At 52.2% G+C, this 22715-nt stretch overlaps 1 protein-coding gene across 1 annotated transcript in view; it reads left to right on the forward strand.

Annotated features, from left to right (window-relative positions):
* Positions 1 to 16732, forward strand: part of GNPAT (glyceronephosphate O-acyltransferase) — a 24438-nt gene extending 7706 nt beyond the window's left edge. The window contains exons 3-16 of the mRNA XM_037060238.1: positions 626 to 802; positions 2674 to 2803; positions 5067 to 5194; positions 5492 to 5567; positions 5799 to 5950; positions 6072 to 6202; positions 7591 to 7814; positions 10610 to 10852; positions 12182 to 12261; positions 12978 to 13118; positions 14215 to 14314; positions 14395 to 14488; positions 15074 to 15135; positions 16440 to 16732. Of these exons, the coding sequence (XP_036916133.1) occupies positions 626 to 802; positions 2674 to 2803; positions 5067 to 5194; positions 5492 to 5567; positions 5799 to 5950; positions 6072 to 6202; positions 7591 to 7814; positions 10610 to 10852; positions 12182 to 12261; positions 12978 to 13118; positions 14215 to 14314; positions 14395 to 14488; positions 15074 to 15135; positions 16440 to 16483 (1782 nt within the window). The 3' untranslated portion in view covers positions 16484 to 16732. The remainder of the gene's footprint in view (positions 1 to 625; positions 803 to 2673; positions 2804 to 5066; positions 5195 to 5491; positions 5568 to 5798; positions 5951 to 6071; positions 6203 to 7590; positions 7815 to 10609; positions 10853 to 12181; positions 12262 to 12977; positions 13119 to 14214; positions 14315 to 14394; positions 14489 to 15073; positions 15136 to 16439) is intronic.
* The last annotated feature ends 5983 nt before the right edge of the window (positions 16733 to 22715 follow it).

Below are 22715 nucleotides of genomic sequence, written 5' to 3' on the forward strand. Positions count from 1 at the left end.
CCACCAGCTTGTCTCATGAACCGGAGAACGTGCATACTCGCAGCACCGAAAGGGGTTCAGTATGAGCAGGCCAGGGGCAAAGAAGGGGCAACAGTAGAATGGAGACAGGCTGTAAGCAGGGCCTCTGTCCTGAAAGCTTTGTGAGCCACCTAGAGGAATTCAGTTCTGTGCAAAGCCATTGCGAGATTCCAAGTTGGAGTTCGTGAGATTCATTTATGCTCTAGAAATACGTTTTGCTAAGTGGAGACAAGAAACCCACTTATGATGCTCTTTCAATAATCCCTGTGTGGGACTCTAGCCCCCATGGACAGATTTAAGAAATGTGGGTCTCGGGCCCCAGCTCCTGGGTGTACCTCAAATGCAGAGGTGAGAGGTTCTCGTAGGTCTCAAGTGCTGTCCTGCAAAGCCGATTCTCCTTGGATTTCTAGTCTTTTAGTTTGTCCAGATAGAATCGTTTATCTGCTATTGTTTTGTTGGAAAATAAGTGTCCATTTAAATTAAGGAGAAAACATATCATTTTTTAGTTTAAAAATATTGGTCCATTTAGAACTGGCTTAAGTAACAAGGGCTCTGGTGTCTTTTTTTTTCTTTTAGAAATGTAGCTCCACTCTCTCTTTCCTTTCAGCTTTCCAAGGAATCTCTCCAGTCCGCGGACGCCCTCCGTGAGGAAGCCTCTCAGATCCTGGATGAAATGAGCCACAAGCTGCGGCTGGGAGCCATCCGGTTTTTGGCCTTTGCCCTGAGCAAGATATTTAAGCAGATTTTCTCAAAAGTGTGTGTAAATGAAGAAGGTATTCAGAAGGTGAGTATTGCCCTTTACAGACAGTCCCTTCTCCAGCCCCTCACTATTTGGCGGACACCGTGGGCAGGCCTGGTGGCAGGCCTCCATGTGGCAGGGGAGGCTCCGCCTCTCTGCAGGGTGGCGTCTGCCCCTTGAGCCATCAGACCCAGAGACTTCAGACTGACCTACTTAGGCAGGTGAGACTTACAGACAAAGCTAATGTCACAGAGTTCCAGAAGGAAACAAAGTTACACAAGCGTGGATGTTCACAAAGTTCCAGAAGTAAACAAATTATTTCTATGTAGGCTTCGCCTAGACTCCCCTCCATTTCCTTTTCCCTTTCCTCAATATTCGGTGTCTCTCCTACGAACGAGGACATTCTTTAATGGTGCAGTTATCAACGTGAGCACGTGAACCTTGATACAAGACTGCCATCCAGCCTCAGTCGTATTTCCCAGTCGTCCCTGTGTCCCCTGCCCTGCACCTGTGGTTGCCCTCAGCTTCCACCCCCACCCCCCACCCCCCCGTGACTCCTTCCATCTGGGCTGGTTCCCTGGTTTTATTTACGGAGAGAACAGACCAGTTATTTTACGGGCCCCTTGGTGTGAGCTAGAGTGATGTTTTCTTAGTAGCAACTCAGGTTGTGTCCTGTGGGCAGGCCCACCTCAGAGGCGATGTTGCATCCTCCTCCGTGCATCAGAGCGGGACACGTGCTGTCCGCCCGTCCCGTTTCAGGTGGTGTCCACTCACTTGCATCCATTGGTTAAGGCGGTTCGGTATTCACCAGGTTTTTCTGTAAAGTTACTATTTTTCCCTTTGTAATTAATAAGTATCTTGTGGAGAGATACTTTGAGAATTATCATCACTGATTGATTTTTTCCCGAATCAGTTGTTACTGTAATGATTGCCAAATGGTGCTTTTTTAAATCACATCACTATTATCTGTTTGCTGTTTCCTGTAAGGAAAAACATTCCCCACCTTCTTGCCCCATGACTCCCTTCAGATTGTGGAAGCTCGCTCAGTCTTAGCCAGAGGACGACTGGCGCGGCGTGTGGGGCCAGGGCGTGTGGGGCCAGGGCGTGTGGGGCCAGGGCGTGTGGGGCCAGGGCGTGTGGGGCCAGGGCCTGTGGGCTGGCCGCATCTTAACTGACTGTAAATTGCTTGCCTCAGTTAGTCCTGCCTAGATTTCAGGAAAACAGGTAACGCTGACTCCATCGACTGTAGTGGAGGTTGGTGGCCTTGGGACCGCATCTGGCAGCTCATGTGCATCCCTCCCGGCCACGTGGCCCTCCTCCTCCCTGGTAATATCACTCCCCTCATTTGTCCTCAAAATTCATAGATTTTCTGCCCACGGGAGAAGCTTGTTCTCTTTTTCTGTGGACAGCCAGTCTGGTGCAGCAGTTCACAGCTGACTTCTCGGTTCAGACGGACTTTACTTCTGTCCCCAGCTCTTTTGTTTACTAGACACATAACTGTGTCACAAACAAGGAAGCTAAGGCTGCCATCAGTGTGTGGTGGTGAACAGTGTGTGTGAGATGCTTGGCACATAAAATGATTAATGTGATGCCCAGCTCATATGTGTTCATGATTGTCAGGTTACTCTGAAGATCCATAAAAATGTACCTTTTTCATGTTCTTGCATTGTGTGAGGTCATTCGACAAGAACGCCGAGGTGAGTGCTGTGCGTGCAGTAGGGGCAGAGACACTGTTGCGTCCCCGCCACATGCCTGCGTTCTTCATGTTCTGGTTTGAGGTGCAATTTCAGTCACACGAAACCCGCAATTGTTGTAGAGCTGTGCCCCTGAAACCCATAGAGTCTCGTTAATCAGGTACCCAGTAAGCCCAGCTAAAAAGCTGAAATTATGAACACGTCGCATTGCTTACTCTAAAGCTGCAGCAAGCCATCCGGGAGCACCCCGTTGTCCTGCTGCCCAGTCACCGGAGCTACATCGACTTTCTGATGCTGTCCTTCCTGTTGTTCAACTACGACCTACCTGTGCCGGTCATAGCCGCGGGAATGGGTATGTGTGGCTCTTTCGCTTTTTCCCGTTGCAAAAATTAGAACGTGCGCTGCAGCGACATTAGAAGAAGATGCTGAGGATAGCCCCTCCCTTCTGCCTGCAGGTGCAGGGCGTGCTGCCCGTGTGCTCTGTGCTGTGCCCACAGGCGTGCAAGGAGTGTGCACGTAGGGTTTCTGGTTTGGGTTGAGAAAGGAGATATAATCCCTTTGTGTATTTCCTGCCTTTTGTTTAATTTGGTAATATACCAACGACTGCAGGTCAATAAATACACCTGAATTTTTACACTGTAGTAAAATACAAAATGTAACATTTACCACGTTAACCACTTTCGAGCACACAGTTCTGTGGCGTTAATTAAGGGCATCGCACTGTGCTGCTGTCACCACCACACACCCACAGGAGTCTTCCCATCCTGCAGAGCTGGCACTCTGTCCCCCCCGTGCACTCCCCCGAGGCCCTGGCGGCCGTTCTACTCCGTCTCTGTGAATTTGGCTCCTCTACCCACCTCGTCTGAATGGAATCACACAGCATTTGCCCTTTTGTGGCCAGCTTATTTCACTCAGCATGGTGTTTTCAAGGTTCACCAGCATCGCAGCCCGTGTCAGCATTCCCTTCCTTTCTAAGGCTGTAATATGTGTAGACCACATTTTGTTACATATCCATCTCTCAATGGCCAGTAGGGTTGCTTCTGCTTCTTAGCTGTTCTGAATAATGCCACTGTGGACACAGAGGCACAAATGTCTGCTCGAGCCTGTGCTTTGAGTTCTCCCAGTGTACTCCCCAAAGTAGAATTGCCAGGTTCCATGGCAGTACCATTTTTAATGTTTTGAGAACCCCCGTACTGTTTTGCATGGGGGCCGCACCATTTTGCCTTCCCACACAGGGTTACCTGACAGCACGCCGCAGGCTTCCAGTTCCCCACAACCTCACCAGTTCTTGTGGTGTTCTGGGTTCTTGTGTGTGTGTGTGTGTGTAAAATAGCCATTCTCGGTGGTGTGTGGATTTGCACTCCCCTAACGTGTGATGCTTAGCATCTTTTCATGAACATGGTGACTGTTACTATGTCTTCTTAAGAGAAATGTCTACTCAAATCCTTTGCCCATTTTTAAATTTGCTTGTTTATTTTTTGGTGTTGAATTTTAGGAATTCTTTATGCATTACGGATGTCAACCCTGTGTCAGATGTATGATTTGCAGATATTTTCTCCCCTTCCATGGGCCAACTTTCCCTCTGCTGACAGTGTCCTTTGATGCACAGAAGTTTCTGACTCTGTTATAGTCCATTATCTGCTTTTTTCTTTTGTTTTCTGTGCCTTTGGTGTCATATCCAAGAAGACATTGCCAAATCCAATGTCATGAAGCTTTCTTCTAAGTTTCATGGATTTAGGTCTTATGTGTAGGTCTTCGGTCCATTTCGAGTTAATTCTTGTACCTGGTGTCAGATAAGAGTCCAACTTCACATAAAAAATGTTTCATAGCTGTAGAGTATTTAGTGGGAGATGCATAATACTCTGGGTTTGCTGTCACAAACAATGTTACAGTATGTTTCCGTATCAGTGATGTTATTCCTCTAGTAGTGATTCCCAAAAGTAGGGATGTGAAGGCGAACAAGTTGTTTTTTTACTATCTTCCAAGGCAGTGGGTTTAAGTATGTGCCTTTGTTAATGAGTGCGGTGAACAGAGAAAAAAACTGCTGGGACTTAAGCACGTTAAACGCATTTTCATCTGTATAGACACAGGAGGAGGCTATTGGAAAGTGAGGGAAAATGAAAAGAAGGACTATCGTAAAACTAAAGACAGATCTCCTCCCCATTTTCGAGGCTTGCTCTGTTAAATCCGGGCCTCTAAAAGGAGGAGGACATTTTCACCTAATGTGTGAAGACGAGAGGGAGTGCTTGTCTGGCCTGGCAGTCCAGGGCGTGGTGGGCGCATGTCAGTCTGTGGGGTCCAACAGCAGTGCTGACTGCGGAAGTCAGCGTGCTGACGTTGTTGGTGGCGGTCACCTCGAGTGGTGGCCCTCTGTCTCTGGCTGGTCCGGTTGTAAACACAGAGGTGCGTGGAGGGCACAGGGTGACCTCCCGGAGAGCACCTGTCTGCAGAGTCCCTTCTTTTCCATAATCCGATTAGATGTCTCTCCTTGGGGATTCCAATATCAGAAAGTATAAGTATTAATTCCACGGGGGTGTCTTATATACGTGAAATCTTTCTTCACAGAGTTCGAGTTTAGATCTTTCTAGAAGGTTTCAGCCTCTGCTCTGTTTTAGACTTCCTCGGCATGAAGATGGTCGGGGAGCTGCTGCGGATGTCGGGCGCCTTCTTCATGCGGCGCACCTTCGGCGGCAACAGGCTCTACTGGGCGGTGTTCTCCGAGTACGTGAAGACCATGCTGCGGGTAAATGCAAACGATGACCACGGGCTTCCGAGCTGTGTTTTCTTCTCACTGAAGTTTGCTGAAACAACTGGTTTAGAAGCTTCCCTTCCCAGTGGACCACTGAGCTGCGTCTTTCCCCGAAGGGATGTGCACGGCTCTGCAGGCCGAGTCCTCCCGTGACTCCCCAGTTGGAGTCTCACCACAGCGGCAGGGTTCCCTGGGGGAGCTGGGGGAGGAGCCAGAAGAAGCCTTTGTCACTTGGAGCGTAGGCAATGGGTTTTGTGTTTTGTTTTGTTTGTTTGTGTTTTCTCCTTAAAGAATGGTTATGCTCCTGTTGAATTTTTCCTCGAAGGGACAAGAAGCCGCTCTGCCAAGACACTGACCCCTAAATTTGGTAGGTTGCTTACGGACTGGGGGAGAAGTACAGGCCCAAAGGGTTGGGTGTGGCGTCCCTGTACCTGCTCGATGGGACTCGGCACCTGGGTTGCAAGGTGGTGTTTCCTTTGTAAGTGTGGCTGTTTACGCCGAACTGTTTATGGCTTGCATGTAACACGCACTTTCATTGTGTTTCTGTTTATGTGCTCTTGTGATATTTATGAAAAACCGTTTCTCCTGGTGTTTACAGGTCTTCTGAATATTGTGATGGAGCCATTTCTCAAAAAAGAAGTGTTTGACACCTACCTTGTTCCAATTAGCATCAGTTATGATAAGATATTGGAGGAAACTCTGTACGTGTATGAGCTTCTTGGGGTCCCTAAGCCGAAAGAGTCCACAACAGTACGTAAAGGATGGCCAAACCTGATTTCATTGGGATTTCGAGGAAACGCTAGTTTACACATCAGCCAGTTTCCTGATTTACTTCTTTTTGTTTTCTTTTCCCCTGTTGTGATATGGTTAGGGATTACTGAAAGCCAGGAAGATCCTTTCTGAAAATTTCGGCAGTATCCACGTGTACTTCGGAGACCCTCTGTCCCTGCGCTCTCTGGCCGCTGGGAGGATGAGCCGAAGCCCCTATAACTTGGTTCCCAGGTGCAAGGCTGGTATTTTTGTAGCTGATACAGAAATAAGGATGAAAATCTGAAAGTGTGGCCTGTTTTTCTGGACTACTTCTAGAACTGAATCTTGGTTATTTGAGATCACACAATGGGGCAGCACAAAGCCTCAGTTAAAGAATTATATGTTTGCCAAAAACAATTAGCTGCAGGGTGCATACGTCAAACCTGCAAGGTCAGGCAGTGTTCATTCTTCCCAGGGGGGCCAGGACCCGACTCCCTGAAACGTGGGAAGAAATACCCGCTGTTAACAAGTGAATGTACAGAAATGGTTTGCCAGCGGCGTGAGCACAGAGTGTTTTAGATCCCACAAAGAATCGTATAACAGTAACGAATGGGAGTGAGTTTCTGTTCTCCAGAGGGGAGAGTTTTATGGGCAAAAAAGTGCATTAGGTTCTTTCAGGGTGCAGGTGTGACCCACATTCAGGATTCCTTTTCTCTCTCTCTCTTTTTTAAAAGATTTTATTTATTTAGAGGAGAAGGGAAGGAGAGAGGGAGAGAAATATCAATGTATGGTTGCCTCTTATGCATCCCCTGCTGGGAACTGGCCTGCAGCCCAGGCATGTGCCCTGACTGGGAATCGAACTGCGACCCTTGGGTTCACAGGCCCGCACTCAATCCACTGAGCTACACCAGCCAGGGCCACGTTTAGGTTTTCTTAATTAAGAGAAACAGACCTGGGGAAGCAAGGGCAGCAGGAAGTGCCCGCCCGGCCAGCAGCATGTGGCTGCAACATCGCTTCTAATTTATCCGTCCCCCATCCACCCCACAGCAGCCAGCACCTCCCTGGCAGCTTCGAGAGCCTGCAGAGCAAGTGTCCGCTTAAGTTGTCATGACATTCTCTCTGTAGATCTCAGATCGGGTTGTTACCTCAAACAGGGTGCTCTCATTGGCTACGGCTTTTATGTTGAGCCACCTGACTATGTGGTTTGCTTTTAGGTCAGATGTGTCTTCCTGCCCCAGCCAGCCCTGTAGGTTCCCAGTGTCATCTGGTTTAGTTTGGGGGTCCATGCTTGAGGACCCTTTGGGACGAGGGTGGTGGCAGTGCCCGGCAGGTGCCCTGGAGCTCCTTGGGGACAGCATAGCAGTCAGGCGCCCTGGACGCCTGGACGCCTGTCCAGTGTTCACAGAAGCAACAAAAGCAGAGATAACAGGACCCTGTTTTCTTGAGTGTTTTTGTCGCCCATCAAGAGCCTACCTAGGGGCGTGGAGAGAGTTAAGCAAAGGCAGGCTCCCCATGAGGTGACCTGGGGGAACTTGGTGGGCAGAAAGTCTGAGAAGCCTTCCGGGGGACCGGGCCTCACCCACCCCTCTCCCTTCGCACTTGGTAGCGGAGCTGTAACTTGCTCTGTCCTCTGCCTTTAGGTACATTCCTCAGAAGCAGTCGGGGGACACGCATGCCTTCGTCACTGAGGTGGCCTATAAAGTGCAGCTTCTGCAGATCCAGAACCTGGTGCTGAGCCCATGGGTGCTTGTCGTGGTGGTCCTGCTCCAGAACCGGCCGTCCATGGACTTCGACGCTCTGCTGGAAAAGACTCTGTGGCTGAAAGGCTTAACCCAGACCTTCGGGGGGCTTCTCAGTTGGCCGGGTATGCACGTGGAACGCATGGGATGGGAGTGGCAGCTTTTTTTATGTCTCAGTTTGGGAAAGTTGTAGCCTAGACGTGAAAAAGCCACATAGGACTGAGAGCCAGGCATTGTTTAGAGAGAAAGGCAACCTAATCTGTTCTTGTCACTACCAGACGTTGGTTTTTCTGAGAATAATTGTTTGCATGTCATCTCTCCCCGTGGGACTCTGTTCTGAGAACCAACCAGAATCTGGTCTCCTGGGCACCCAGCAGAAGGGAGAATAAATACTGAATCTTTTTATATTTCACATAGCTTCCCTCTACATGCAGCTCTTTTTAAACCACATAGTATTTGCAACCTGTTTGCCTCAGTGGATTGTAAGTATTAGTAATGACTCTGAAAACATTGGAGGTATGGATACTATGCTGGGAGCTGGGGTGTATGTGACAGTACTCAGTTTTAGTTTTCAACCTTTTTGATTTAAAATTGTGGAGACTCATTTGGAAGTGCAGTTCCTCCTGCAGGTAATTACTGCAGTCAGGCACCTGCTCACTCACGGAACCTGTGTTGGGCACCTAGTTGGTGCTGGTGCCACCAGGGATGTGAAGATGAGCAAGGTGGTTCCCCTGGTTTGTAGAGGGCAGGGGTGGCTGATGTGCAGACTAGTAGAGACAGAGGGCTGCAGTCGGGGCCTGAGAACACTGCGGAGGGGAGGGCCCGCACTTGGGGACGGGTGTGGAGGAGCGACTCTGAGTTCGTCTTGGTGGTGACAGGAGTCCTCAGGAAGAAGGTAAGAGAGGAGCGCTCCTGACAGAGGGCTGGGGCCTCGTCCTGGCCTGGCCTGGCCTGTGGGGGTGGGGACAGTGAGGATAGGGTGCTGTGCGGTCTGCCCTGCTGTCTGTCGGTTGTGCTAAGCAGGGAAGGAAGAGCAGCTGGCCTTCAGAAAGCAGCCTGGCATCTGTTTTAGGGTGGACCACAGTGGGCAGGGGAGGGCAGGGAGGCCGCTGGGCCCGATGAGAAATGCAGAAGCCTGGGCCACATGGGGTGGAGCTGAGTGGTGTTAAGGAGGGGTTCCTCACCAAAGAGGTCGTGGGCCGAGTGTCGGGCACCAACAGGAGAGGGAAGGTGCACTGGGTGTCTGTTCTCAGAGCTGTAACAGTCTAACAGGAGGCAGAGCGCTCGCTGACGGTGATACAAGGTAGAAAGTCGTGAGGGAGCTAGCTCACAGCTCGCGTCGGGCCTGGAGCCCAAGAACACGCAGACTCCTGTCTTCCCAGTCCTTCTTTTCAGGATGGGACAAATACGTGGCCAATCTATAGCTAAGAATATTGGCTCAGCCACTAAAATAACTCTTAATTGTTATAAAGTGAGAATCCGTTGGTATCTAAGTACAGTAATAGTGTGGTGTGATTAAACATCCTTTCGAAGTTAGAACATTATGTATACTCAGTCTTTTATTTTCAATCAAATTATTGCATATTCTCAAACTCATTTCTAGAATTTTTTATGATATATATTATTATGTAACATGTTGTATTTTGTATGTAAAATGTGTCACATATAATACAGGGTGGGGCAGACGTAGACTTACACTTGTGAGTATGTGAAACAGTTTATTCTTGCATTATTACTTACCGCTATGTTATCCCCATACACACACCCGTCAACCTCCTCTGTCGCCCCATGGCGTCGCGCTCTGTGGCACTACGGCAGGCGGGCTGGGACAGGGCATGTTAGTCCCGAATGACCGGGAGGGCCCCCAGGAGGAGCCCCGCGCTTCTCCCTGGTCCTTTTCACGGAGCCTCGGCAGGATTCGCCGCCCCGCTTGAGCAGTGTGTCTGCCTACCTGCCTGTCGCCCAGCCCTGTGGTTCAGGGGAACAGTAAAATAATCTCACTGCCGAGAATATGCACTAAATGCCACCGTCCCTTCCTTACGCTCCTGTAGGCCAGACTCCTTCATTATCTCCGGGACAGCGTGGCGCATGCTGATGGGTCACGGGACCTGCTGGGGCCACTTCCTTAGTTCTCTCTGATGGAGGAGCCGCGAGAACCCCTGCGAGGCCCCTCGACAGTCCGGGAGGCCTGACACCGGGAGGGGCCGCCTTGGGTTGCCCTTTGGTTCACTCGTAAAGTGGCAAAGTGATATTCTTGCCATCTTGGAATTGGTCAAAGCGAGGAGTGTGTGTGGGAAGTGTGTTTTAATATATACTAATGGGGCTTCTTGTCTTAGTATTGTTAAACTCACATAATGTGATTTTCGAGTCAGAAAGCTTGAAGATCTCCTAAAACTTTGGGTACCCTTGGTTCTTGTTTGTTTTCAGAGTAGCATTTCAGAATGGCTGAAAAACTAGGGGTGGATGTGTTACATGTCCTTACAGAGAGAGTTTGGTTTTCAAAATAGAATTTTTAAAATACCCTGCGCAGCCCTGGCCGGGGTGGCTCAGTTGGTTGGAGCGTTGCCCCGTACAACAAAAGGTTGCAGGTTTGATTTCCAGTCAAGGCACATACCTAGGTTGTGGGTTTGATCCCTTGTTGGCGAGCATTCAGGAGGCAACCAGTCAGTGTCTTGTGTGCATGCACACTCTCTCTGTCTTACCAGTAAACATACCCTTGGGGTGAGGATTAAAAGTAATAATAATAAATAAAGTAAAATAAATAAAACACCCTTCACATGTGACGCAATAGCTCAGTTGGAAGAGCTGAAAGCCCGTACCTGGCACTGGAATCAGGCTGCCCGCACTGACGCGTGGGTGCCCAGCAGTGCCCCCTCCCATCTTTTTTGCCATTGGCCTGAATGAATTGTCTTGTGTGCAGATAACGAACCTGCGGACAAAGTGATCCAGTCCAGCGTTCTTCTGCATGACAACGTCGCCAGCCTTGTCAAAGACCGGGTGGCTCTGAAAGTGGACACCGGCAGCTCGGAAGTTGTTGGCGACCTCGCCTTCCAGAACATCACCCTCCTCACATGCTCGGCTTACAGGAACCAGTTGCTCAACATCTTTGTTCGTCCCTCCCTGGTAGCTCTGGCGTTGCAGATGGCACCTGGGTGCAGGAAAGGTAACCTTGGGGACTGCGGTTTTGAATTCTAGAAGAGACCATTCAGTTGTGCATAGGGAGTAACATGTGAAGCCTTTAGTACTCAGCCACACATGTGCAGCCCTCACTGCTACCAGTAACGGGGCCCACACACTCAGAAGTTAGGTTTTTCCCCTAAGTACATGGCCATCTGCTAAGAAACCTAAGCCTCTCTTTTTATTACTGTGGAAAAGTAGGCCTAGAAGATTGCATACTTACCCAGAAAGGGTCTGGGACTGGAGCCGTCTCTCCGGACATTCTTTCTGCTCCAGCAGTTCCCTCACTGGACAAGAGATCGGGCGGGCAGACACCCAGCAGCACCCTGGTCACAGTGTGCACATGAGTAGGACGTGGTTTTTGCTCACGGGAGCCTGTCGCCAAGGCCAGGGGTTTCTGCCCAGGTCACACAGTCGAATTACTGGAAGGTGAGCCCCATCCCTAAGAGTCCTGAGTCAGTTGGTCTGGAGTGTGGGCCAGACATTGGTACTTTCACTTTTGTTCACAAAGTTCTATGGGTCAGTCTAAGGAACATTCAGAGTGGAGAGGCACCAGACTCAGCCAGACCGTCAGCCTTGGGAGGAGCCTCAGGGGTCCTGCATCCGTGCCCTCCTTTTGTCACTGAGGGCTAAGCTGGGTCAGAGAGCTCAGAGGACTTCGTTCAGGACACAGAAACCTTAAGTCTTGATCTCAGCTGTAGCTGAGGTTGCTTACTCAGAATTTGTGTGTAACCAAGGGGCATGCACATGGTCTTCCAGGGTGACATGAACACACCGAACCTGGATGTGGCATCTGAGAGTCGCCTGTGTGTGTATCTGTCTAAAGAGAAAGTTCACAGCCCAGGCCAGAAGGGCGAGGAGCCTCTGTAGCTGGTGGCAAGGCAGCCCTGTGTGTGCGGGGAATGAGAGCGTGTTCTCTGCCGTGTGCTCCCGGCTCCAGTGCCACGGGCGTGGTCTGGAGTGGGAAGTCGGAAGGGATGACGGAACTGTCTCTTCTCTGCTGGGGACCTGGGGTCGGCAAAGGGAAGTTTCCCAGTCTCGAAGGAACGTGGTGGTGTCTTGCTCACTCCAGACTGACCAATCAGAGGCTTGGCTGTAGTTGAGGTTCATGTTGAGACTGCTAGACCACATCGGCGCTGCAGCTGAAGTTTAGATTGGTTGTAGCTCTCGTGGGGGGCCTTCATTCCTCTAGCCCCTGATAGATGCATACAGTGCCTTCGAAATGTTGCATTTTAGGGGTAGTAGCGTGGACTTCCTGCCACTCCCTGAAACTTTAAAGGACACTGTTGTAATTTCTGTAATGAATTTATTTCAGAGGATATCTACAGCTACTTCCACTTCCTGCGCCGTTTTTTGTCGGAGGAGTTCATCTTCCTTCCAGGAAACGAGCTACAGGTAAATCCTTGCAGCCAAAGAGCGAGCACACGGGCGGTGCGAGTTCTGGAGCTTTGGCCGCGGGTTCCCGATGTGTCCCCCTTCGTTCCGGTGACATGCAGCGGGGCACTCACAACTCAGCACACTCCGCTTGGTTCTTTGTTACCTTTGATCAGTAACTGAGGGATTGGTAAGAAAAGGGTCATTCTTAGAATCAGTGGTGCAGCCACTCTGAATAAATCAGCTGTATTTTACAAAAAATTACCAACCAGCACACGTTTTCTTGTTAACAGCTTGTTGGAATGAGTGGCGCCCACTGCTTGGAGATGAGAGTCTGCCCTTGCCTGGCGGTGGAGACGGGCTGCTGGGGGCCGGGGGCGGGACACAGGGCAGGAGGGCCGGCTCTCTGGAGGCTGTGCGAAGGAGAACGGGTGTCGTGCACCAGAGGAGGAGGGCAGGGTGCCAGGCTTTTGAGTGAGATTCTTACGGTTTTAGGACTTGCTGTCGGCACTGCCTTTTAAGTTTAAAGAATGCGGCTTTGCAAAGTGAAAGAAAATCCATCCCCCAGGTTGTCATTCCGCAGGCTCATAAATGTTTTGTTTGGCTCCTGTGGCCCCGTGTCACAGCCAGCGTCCTCTGGGGAGGGACTCGGTGGGGTCGGTGCTGTCCTGCCCCGCGGGCCCGTGGCCGCACACAGCAGTGTGCTGAGTGGCACATTCTGTCTCTCTTCCCCCCAGGACTTTGAAGAAGGCTGTTACCTGCTTTGTAAAAGTGAGACCATTCAGGTGACAGCGAGGGACATCCTAGTTACAGAGAAAGGAAAAACCGTGCTAGAGTTTTTAATAGGACTCTTTAAACCTTTTGTGGAATGTTATCAGGTAGGTACATCTTTCACAAGATCTTCCTGCCCTGTACTTGTACTTCCTGCCCTGTACCCTGTACTTCCTGCCTTGGCCAGGAGGGCAAATATCCTCCCAGGTGAACGGGAGACCAAGAACTCTGATTAGTGGGATGAGTGATGTCACCTGTCAGGTGAGACCTCGCCCCCTGCACACAGAGGAGACTTGGTCCATTACAGACCCAAGAGGATGACAGCGTACTGCACTTTGAGCACAGTTTTCCCATAGCCACAGAGACACCCAAGTGTCGCTACACTTACCTTACACTGTGTTGGTTCAGAGCGTGTAGCAAGGTGTTTGACACAGAGTAGGCACTTAGTAAAGGCAACGTTTGAATGATACATAAAGTCGGTTGGAAGGAAAAAGAAAAGGTTCAAGTGCCAAACACCCGAAGGTTTGGCAGAGCTCTGAGGAAAGAGGGGGTGGTGTGCAGGTCGGCAGGAACGGTGCCCGCACTTGGAGGGAGGCGGGTTGCGGGGGATGGAAGCCGCCAGGGGCCCCGTGTGTTTGTGAGAAGAGGCCTCCATGGCCGTCAGTGCCAGCTGCGCGGAGTGCCCAGGACAATTTCCCGCGCCTGGCGCTGTGGTCACTGACAGCTCCATGGCCCCCACGCACACAGCCTTGCCCTTGGTGGGTACTAGGTGAATGCTGTCTGCCTGTAGGCCTCGGTCATGGTAGAAATCACCAGATATTTGGGGGTCTAGCATCATGTTATTAAGTCCTTTTACAGAAAAAATAAAGTCACAAAAAATCTGGGCCCTCTTTTCCTAAGCAGTATAAGGCAGATTAACCTGATAGTAATTTATTTAATTTGCAACCCATTAAAGTAAAAATTACATTTTAATAAGTGTCAGTACTATTGCAAAACTTCTTTCCTAATTGTGAACCGGGATATGAGCTCCGTAGAGCACGTACAAACTCTGCAGCTTTTCTGTGCTCAGCCCTTGCGGGGCTTGAGTCTGCTCTTACGCGTGTCACTCCCTTCAGTGAGGCAACGTAAACCTATCTACTGTTGTGTTGTGTTTGACTGCCCGTTTCCTCTCACTGTGCATCTCATCCTCCCTCTTAAAATCAGATCGTTTGCAAATACCTCCTGAAGGAAGAAGAAGACCACTTCACCGAGAAACAGTACTTGGCCAGAGTCAGGACGTTCGCGAGTCAGCTTCTCGATCAAGGTCAGTCACATCTCTATGGGCAGCGGTTTCTTTGGCTCAGAACATAAGTAGTCCTGACCCTCCCGCCATGTCCATTCCAGGTGCCTCACAGTGCTACGACGTGCTGTCTTCTGATGTACAGAAAAATGCCTTAGCGGTGTTGGTGAAGCTGGGTGCGGTAGAGAGGAAGAAGGTGTAAGTACTGTGCTAGACTCCCGTGGGTGCCGGCGGGGCCGGGGCAGCTAGTGACAGTTGCTCGCAGCCAGAGGGACACAGCGGTGGGCTTTGCTTGCCCGCCTCCCGCTGAGCTGCACTGGGAGGCGTCCCCGAGAGCTCTTTGTGGTTAAAAATAAAAGTGACAGTGAAGCAAGAAAAGAAACTGCTTCAGGCCAGCATTTGACCTTGGCCTGATATTGAAATCCGTGAAGTGTGAGAAAGATCTTAAGGAGTGTAGAGTAGTATGCATGTGTACATTTGCTTGTGCATACACATATAATACATACATACACGCCTGTGCGTGGGTAGACAGCTGTTTATTCTTCTGAGTGAACAAATGTAAGAGTGAGAAAGCTCAGTGGGTAAACTCTCAGGGTGTCTCTTAAGTGGCCAAAGGAATAAAGCCAAAAGCCAGAAAGGGGAACAGGAAGGAGCCGGGGGCCTTGCACCTGGCCAAAGGCTGACCTCAGGGCAAGTGCCTGAAGGCAGTCTTACTGTGTCCGGGGTGAAGGCTGTCTCTCCCCTGGTTTGCACAGTGAGAAGGCTTGTTGCTCTTTTTCCTAGAAATGACAACTTTCTACTTAGTGTGAATGAACCTGTCATGACAAAATTAGAAGAAATGCTTGGTGAGTACAGTTCAGTAAAGTGCAATGGGTTCCACGTGACGTTTGTCAACATGCAGTGAGACGAGAGAGTGGGCTGTGGCACCAAGTAGGAGTCAAAGCGGACTGCACTCGAGTTCTGGTACAAACAGAGACCTGTTATGTCACCACAGATTTTCTCAGGGGAACTGGGGAGAAAGTTCAAGGGACATTACCAGAAAGACACCATGCACATCAAATCGGCAGTCTCGTACAACAGGGAGGCTGCCACCTGACCACTCAGGGTCCTGGGTCCCGGCCCTGGGCATCAGCACTGGCAGGCGTCGAGCACATGCCCCCCACTGTTGGCCTTGGACCCATTCTCTCTCCCGGGGCCCGCGGGGCCTTCTTGCCCGAGGGAGGGTCGGGGTCGGTGCCCACTCATGCACACTCTGGACTCAGAGTTGGTGGCAGACCGTGCATCCTGGGGGAGTGTCCCACCTTCCTCTTCTCCAGAGGCTGTCAGCCCACAGGGGACCAGCTCAGCCCCAGGGGGTGGGGGTGCTGTTTACTGGTGCACAGTAAGAGCCCAGAGTGTGACAGGAGCGGATAACAGGTTGGAGGAGGGGGTGGAGCCACTTCTCCTAGGAGTAGAGGGTGATTTTAGAAGGGGAGGTGTCAGCATTTGAAAAACATTACCTGCCACCTGTGCTGAATGAAGCCCTGGGCACTGAGCAGTATCCTTTCCAGTCGTATGTTTGCGCCTAACCCTGAAGGAGCACCTTTGTCATGCCTGCTTGGGAGAGTGGTGGATGGGGGTCTGCTGGGCGGATGGGGAGACCAGGCGGTGTGTGGTGGAAGGGGAGGGGGTGCAGGAGGGGGCAGAGGGAGTCCTAGACGTAGATCGACAGGGTGAAACCGGAGTCTTGGAACATGGAACCTTGAAACTTGGTTTAGAATTTGATGAGGGGCAAATAGCTGAAACGAACCCCAAATCCCTCATTCTGTGCGGATGATAGAATTGATTTCTTAATGACGGAAAGCCACTAGAGTAGGGGTGTGAACCCATGAGAACATCCTAGACTGGAAGTTCCGAAAGCTTGGCTGAGTTCAGGCCCCACCTCTGCCCTGGAGGGGCGCTGGCACAGCCCTCATCTCTGAAACGCTGCCCCCACCTCTTTGAGACGCTGCCCCCACCTCTTTGAGATGCTGCCCCCTCTGCGCACACACGGGGCTGGTGTCTGCCTGTCACACTCGACCCAAGTGTTAGCTGTCTCTCTTCCCCAGGGCTCCAGTAGAAATCGGTCAAGTGCGTGTCATGTCCTGAGCTGTCTCTCCCCCACCCCTAGGCTGTAAGACGCCAGTGGGAAAACCAGCAACTGCGAAACTTTGACGGTTGCCAAACGGTTCCAGAGATGTCAGTCATGAAGTCTCCCAGGACTCTTAGCACAGCACACAGGGGCGTAAGGGGGAAGGCCCTTCTTACTTTTCCTGCTTCCCAAGACTTTGGGACTGGGGGCTCCGGGGCAGGGGCGGTGTGAGCGGTTAGTGCAGGGGGCGTGAGTGTCTCCACCACCACAGCCCGGAAGGCAGTGATGTCCAGCCTGTGTGTGTTTTAAAATAAAACAACCTTTTGGGAAAACAAAGCCCCATCCTGTCACTGACATTTTTTAGCTGCTCGTGTGGTGAACTTACACGCCGACGCCTAAGTCAGAGTGCAACACCACCGCTGGAGCCAGGCAGTAGCAGGCCCCTGGGGAGGGTGTCCGTGCGTTTCTCGGGGTGCCCTCCCTGGTATCGGGGGTGCCTCTTCAGTTCCGGCTGCCTGGGATGGGTGTGCAGCTGACAGAGACAGTAAGCTCCCCCCAGTGGAGCCCATGGGTTCCCGGAAGCTGCAACTTCAAGGGAAACGATGTTCAGCGAAACCCCAGCCACCACGGGCTGGCCAGTGTAGACGGGCTCAGCTCCTACGGCGCATTCACATTCCTACGGCGTGAATGTGACCAGACTTGCGAACACAGATCCAACCACCTTCAGTGGTAAACGCTGAAGTCAGTGTGAGCCACGCTGGAGAAAGATGAATAAAAAGGGGATTATTTCGCCCTGGCTGGTGTAGCTCAGTGGATTGAGTGTGGGCCTGTGAATCAGAGGTTCGTGGTTCAATTCCCAGTTAGGGCACATGCCTGGGTTGCAGGCCAGTTCCCAGAAGAGGACACACGAGAGGCAACCATCCATTAATATTTCTCTCCTCCTCTTCCCCTCTAAAGATAAATAAATAAAATCTTTTTTTTAAAAAAGGGGGGGATTAGTTCCAACCCACTGATTTCAGTTCAGGGTCAGTGGCCAGAGCCTGTCCAGGCAACTGGTGGCACAAGGCAGGACCTGCCCTGGACAGGATGCCCCTGCCAGCTGTCTTGCACTGCATGTGGACACACACCTGTGTGCTCACTGACAGCTCGTTCTGTTTCTGCCAGCTTTGTGGGGACAGGGCCGGTTTGCACTGGACCCATCAATGCCCGAGGCTCCGCTGGGCCTCGCGTGGGTGGGCTTGCTGGGCACCGAGGCCTGCCCCACTGCTGAATACACACAGTGATCATAGCAGCTGGTGTCTAAGCACCTACTGTGTGCCAGGCAGGGTTCTAAATCCTCTACACGAATCATCCCATTTAGTCCTCAAGAGAGTCCTATGGACTGTTCACTGGGATCACTCTGGTATGACTGACCTTACCGACTGTGTGCCTGCTAGAAATTCAAGGGGGTAGGTGCCAAACTTGGACTTGCTACCGCAGAGCTGTCCCTGCGAGAGTAGAAGCCATGGCGACCCCAGGTTCAGGGAGAGGGCAACACTTCCGAGAAGAATGTGGGTGAGACAACTCCTCCCAGGAGGAGGAAGGGCTGCATGTCTCCTGAAGTTTCCTGGGCCTCCAGGAATGAGGTGAGGCTCGGGAGGGGCTGGGAAGGAGCAACCGGGAAGGGTCCCAGCAGGGCCACCATTCTGACTGCTGGGCCCAGGCCCTGGTGCCCAGCAGGCTGTAGGGATGAGAGCTGAGCGGCCTGGCAGCACCCTGGCTTTGCCCTCTGCCTATGACGTGGCTGTGCTCTGCACCTCTGCCCCTTGGCGGTGACCGGACCAGAACAGGGAGCAGAGTGCCGGCTCTGGGTTTGTAAATCAGGCCCAGGTGGGCCACTGGCAGGCAGTGCAGCCTCAGGCAGGCTCCAATCGGCCCAAGGCCTCAGTTCCTGTCTGTTAAGTGAGGATAACAAGAGCACCTGTTTCTTAGCTGGACCATTAGCTGTGGGGAAGTTCAAGTGTCATAATCCATGTGAAGCATATGGCTGAAGGGCGGAAACATGACACAAGCAGATAATGACACAAATATCATTGCTGGTTGTCTGTTTTCTGGGCACCTACTGAGCCTTTGCTGGGCTGCCTGTGCCCCGGAGCTCCCTGCTGGCCCCTTTGTGTGGCTGCGGGCAGGGCCTCCTCGGCTGGCTGAGCACTGTGCAGGGAGCCAGTGGAATGTTTTGAGGAATCCAGTGGACCATTGCGGACTCACACTGTCCTCAGCTTTGCAGAAGAATATTACCCTCCAGAAGGGCAAAATTCGAGACTTAAAATGGAAGGTCATGTTTTGCTCAAATCATTGAAGGGCACTTGAACCCAGTGGCCTGTGAGTCAGCTGCACCTGCCTCAGGACTGAAGAGTTTCATGTGGGAGCAGTGGCGGGGAGGGCAGGGGGTTGGTCTAAGGCTTCACCCCAAGCTTACGCCTCCCTGAGTCACATGCGTCCCTCGCAGAAGGAACACTTGTGCCATGCTCGTGCTGTTTGACTTGCACTCTGGGGTGCTTTCTGAGGGCCAGGCCCCTCTGTGAGTGCCTCACAGACGCCAGCGTCTTTGCGGCTCTGCCCGCCGGGGCGTGGAGCCCGGTAGCGTTGTCCTCCCGTATCCTCGAGGAGGGGGCTGCTGGGAGTTCAGTGGCAAAATGCAGTACGTTGTTACTGCTTTCGTTTCCGTTTCACAAGTGCTTTTGGGGGAAGAATCACAGGCTGACAAGACTTATAAAGTCCAATTCTTATTTCCTTAAAAAAAATCTCAGGCCGGGGGCTAAGGGCTGAAGTTGCAGGGCCCAAGCAAAGACAGAGCTGTGGAGGGCAGACAGGGCCAGGGAACAGTGGGCCAGCGGGGAGATCATGTAAGCTGCCCAGGGCCCTGCTAGGGACAGAATGCCCTGGATGAGGGTCCCTGAGAGTCCCGCTGCGAGGCTCAGGGCTGCAAGCTGAGACAAATTTTATTATTACCGGTCCCAGGACCCGCCCACCATCTCCTTCCTCTCTTTCTTTCCCCCTTTTATTTAAAATTACCATGCTGGTGAGGCCCAGTGCATCAGCCATATGTGGATGAATAGCATCGCTGGTTTTGTTCTTTCTACTACTTTCCTGTACCTTCACAGCTCAAAGAAATAATTAAGCTCCATGCTCCCCGTCTTGGGGGAAGTTAGCAGCAGGGTGGAAGGCAAAACAGTTGCTCAGCGAGCCCTGGCTGGTGCGGCTGAGTCGCAGGTTTGATTCCCAGTCAGGGCACTGGCCTGGGCGGTGGGCCGGCTCCCTACTTGCGGGCGTGCAGGAGGCAGCCAATCTCTGTTTCTCGCACACACGTTTCTCCTTCCGTCTTTCCTCTCCCTCTAATAGAGAAAATCTTTAAATGCTTTCCTCTTGGGCTTCCAGGTGATCGGAGCCGGAGGCAGGAAGGAGGTGCGCTGTGCTGTGACGGAGCGGGAGGGAGAAACCCCGGGCCAGAGAAACGAGGGAGGGTGTCCGTCAGGCGCGCTCTCTCCCAGGCCACGTTCTGGAGACCGCAGACCCTGGAGAGTGGCGGTCTCGAAAAGATCTTGAGTTGCAAATAGGGCGCTGAGCCGCCATGTGGAACGCGCCCCCGCCCTGGCGGGAGGCCAGAGGGACATCCAGCAGCAGCAACCGGCGTGGACCCAAGACCGTGACCCGCAGCAGGAGGCGCCCCGCCTGGGGCCACACGGACAGCTGCACCCCAGCACGGCCTCCGGGCGCGTCCTGGGCGCGGCGGAGGCCAAGGCCAGAGGTGGTGCTGACCACGAAGCAGCCGCTGCTTGCCTGACCTGGGAGGAAGCAGGGCAGAGACGGGGGAGCCAGGTGGCCGGGGACCACTCCGTCGCGTTCCGACAAATTGGGTCGCAGGCTGCACCCGCCCGGATCGCGGGTGACCCCAGAGCGTCTGCAGGCCTGGAGAAAACCCACCGCAGGCGGCTGGCCTGGAACGGGGCGGGTTATATTATGTTCTTTCAGCACTAATAGTTGTGTCCAAAGAGCTGCAGCATTTGGGACATACTTACACAAGAATTATTTAGAATGAGATTCACATTTAACTGCGCACTGTATTTTATCTGGTAAGCCTGCCAGGGACGGCCAGGCGCCTGCATTGCGGGGGAAGCAGGGGGACGAGGTGAGGACTCGGGGAACAGGCAGCGGAGGGGTGAGGCGCGGGCTGGGTGAGCGGGCAGGGACGCCGTCCCCGGGCGAACCCCCTCGGCCGGCCAGGACGCAGGGCCGGAAGGGAGAGTACTGCCAGGTAATGAGGCGCCAGCGAAGTCTGAGGCACGATCGGAGCGTGGGTCTCAGATCCTCCCGGCACATGGGGCCTCGTGCTTCTCGGGGAAGGCCCGCGTTCCTCCCCTGCGCACCCCCCATTCCCCTCACCCTCTGGACACTCCCCCACTTCTCGGTTCTCTGAGCTTCTTCGCGGCTGCCGTAGCGTCCTGAATACCTACGGCTCGTCCTTGTAACCATTTATCCACTTTTGCGTCCCCACTACCCCTGTAACTGGGGGTCCTTCCAGGAGACATGGAAGGACATAGCGGGCGGATCCCACCTCCTGCTCCGCGAGGCACACACGCCCCGGAGGCAGCGGGGACTTTGCGCTCCGACCAGGGTGCTACGGCACCTCCCTGGGCGGGGCCCAGGCGGCACCGCCGGGACGCAGGGCGGAGATCAGGGGTGCCGGTTCGTCCCTGCCGCGGACTTCCCGAGCCCTCGCCCCCCACCCCCACCCCAGCGGCCGCTCTGCGTCCTCCCGGAGGGGTACTGGGACAGTCCACGCACGGCCGTTCACCCGGCCGGATGCTTGGTCGCGCGCGCCAGAGGCCCGCAGGATCCCTGCGTCCCTCTCTCCCTCCTCCCCCTCTCTCCAAAATCCGTAACTGTATCCGTGGGCGAGGATTTAACAGCAGTGTCCGCGGTGATCGGACCAGCCGGACTCTGTGCGGGGAGAAGAGCTGACAGCGGGGCTCTGAGGCGCGCGCGCTGACGCCCGTCGGCTCCGACCCCGTCGTTCCGGGCAGAAGGGCAAACGGTGGGCAAGTGCGACCAGGAGGAGCAAAGCTCAGGGAGAAGAGCCCTTGAACGGGACGGCGAAGCCACAAAAAGATGGTCCCTCACCTTTGAAGGGCCCACTGACAGTTTTTGACTTCACGAGGGTGTGAAAGCAAGACGCACAATGAATGACAAGATATTCAACATTTTCTTATAAAATAGTCGTTCTGTTAGACGATTTTGCCCAACTGCAGGCTAATGCAGGGGTTCTGAGAACGTCCAAGCCGCTTTGGGCCGTGATGACGCTGGTAGCGGGTGGTTAGGGGTCTCAAATGGGTCTTCGACTTAAGACATTTACAACTCACGATGGATTTATTGGGACACGACCCTGTCCTAAGTTAAGGAGCATCCGTGTTCTTAATATTCTCTGAGAGACAAAAGACGCTCCATGAAAATGGGGCAGGCGGGCATTAAAAGATCTCTTGGAAATTAAAGCTATGAAAACAGAGGTTAAAAACTCGATAAAAGATTAGAAGTCAAAGTTGAAGAAGTTTCTCAAAAATCAGGGCAGCCCTGGCTAGTGTAGCTCAGTGGATTGAGCGCAGGCCTGTGAACCAAAGGATCACCAGTTCGATCCCTAGTCAGGGCACATGCCTGGGTTGCAGGCCAGTTCCTGGCAGGGGATGCATGAGAGGCAACCATACATTAATATTTCTCGCCCTCTCTCCTTCCCTTCCCCTCTAAAGATAAGAAGAGAAAATAAAATAAAGTAAAATATTAAAATAAAAATCAGGGCAAAAAGAGATGAAAATATGTTGCTTTTGAGGTTCTAATTACATATATATCATAGCTTTTAAATGTAGCTCATATGTCTTTCATGCCCTTTTGAAAGTTTGTTTGGATATTTTCTTTAAAAAAAAAAAGATTTATTTATTTATTTATTTTAGAGATGGGAAGGGAGGAAGAGAGGGAGAGATACCATGTGCAGTTGCCTCTCATGCGCCCCCTAATGGATACCTGGCCCACAACCGAGGCACGTGTCCTGACTAGGAATCAAACCGCAATTCTTTGGTTTATAGGCTGGCGTTCAGTCCACTGAGCTACACCAGCCAGGGCAGCACGTTTTCTTCTAACCTACCTTCCCGGTCACTAATGGCAATGCTTTCTTCAGCTGGTTCTGATTTATTCTGAAACCTACCTCATGTTCAGGCATTGGATTTTATAGCTCCAGGCACTCCATTTCATTATCTTGTTTGTGTTTTGTTTGGGTTTTAAAAAATA

The sequence above is a fragment of the Sturnira hondurensis genome, unplaced genomic scaffold, assembly GCF_014824575.4.
Source record: "Sturnira hondurensis isolate 20B ecotype Veracruz unplaced genomic scaffold, ASM1482457v3 Scaffold0011512, whole genome shotgun sequence".
NCBI classification, from domain to species: domain Eukaryota; kingdom Metazoa; phylum Chordata; class Mammalia; order Chiroptera; family Phyllostomidae; genus Sturnira; species Sturnira hondurensis.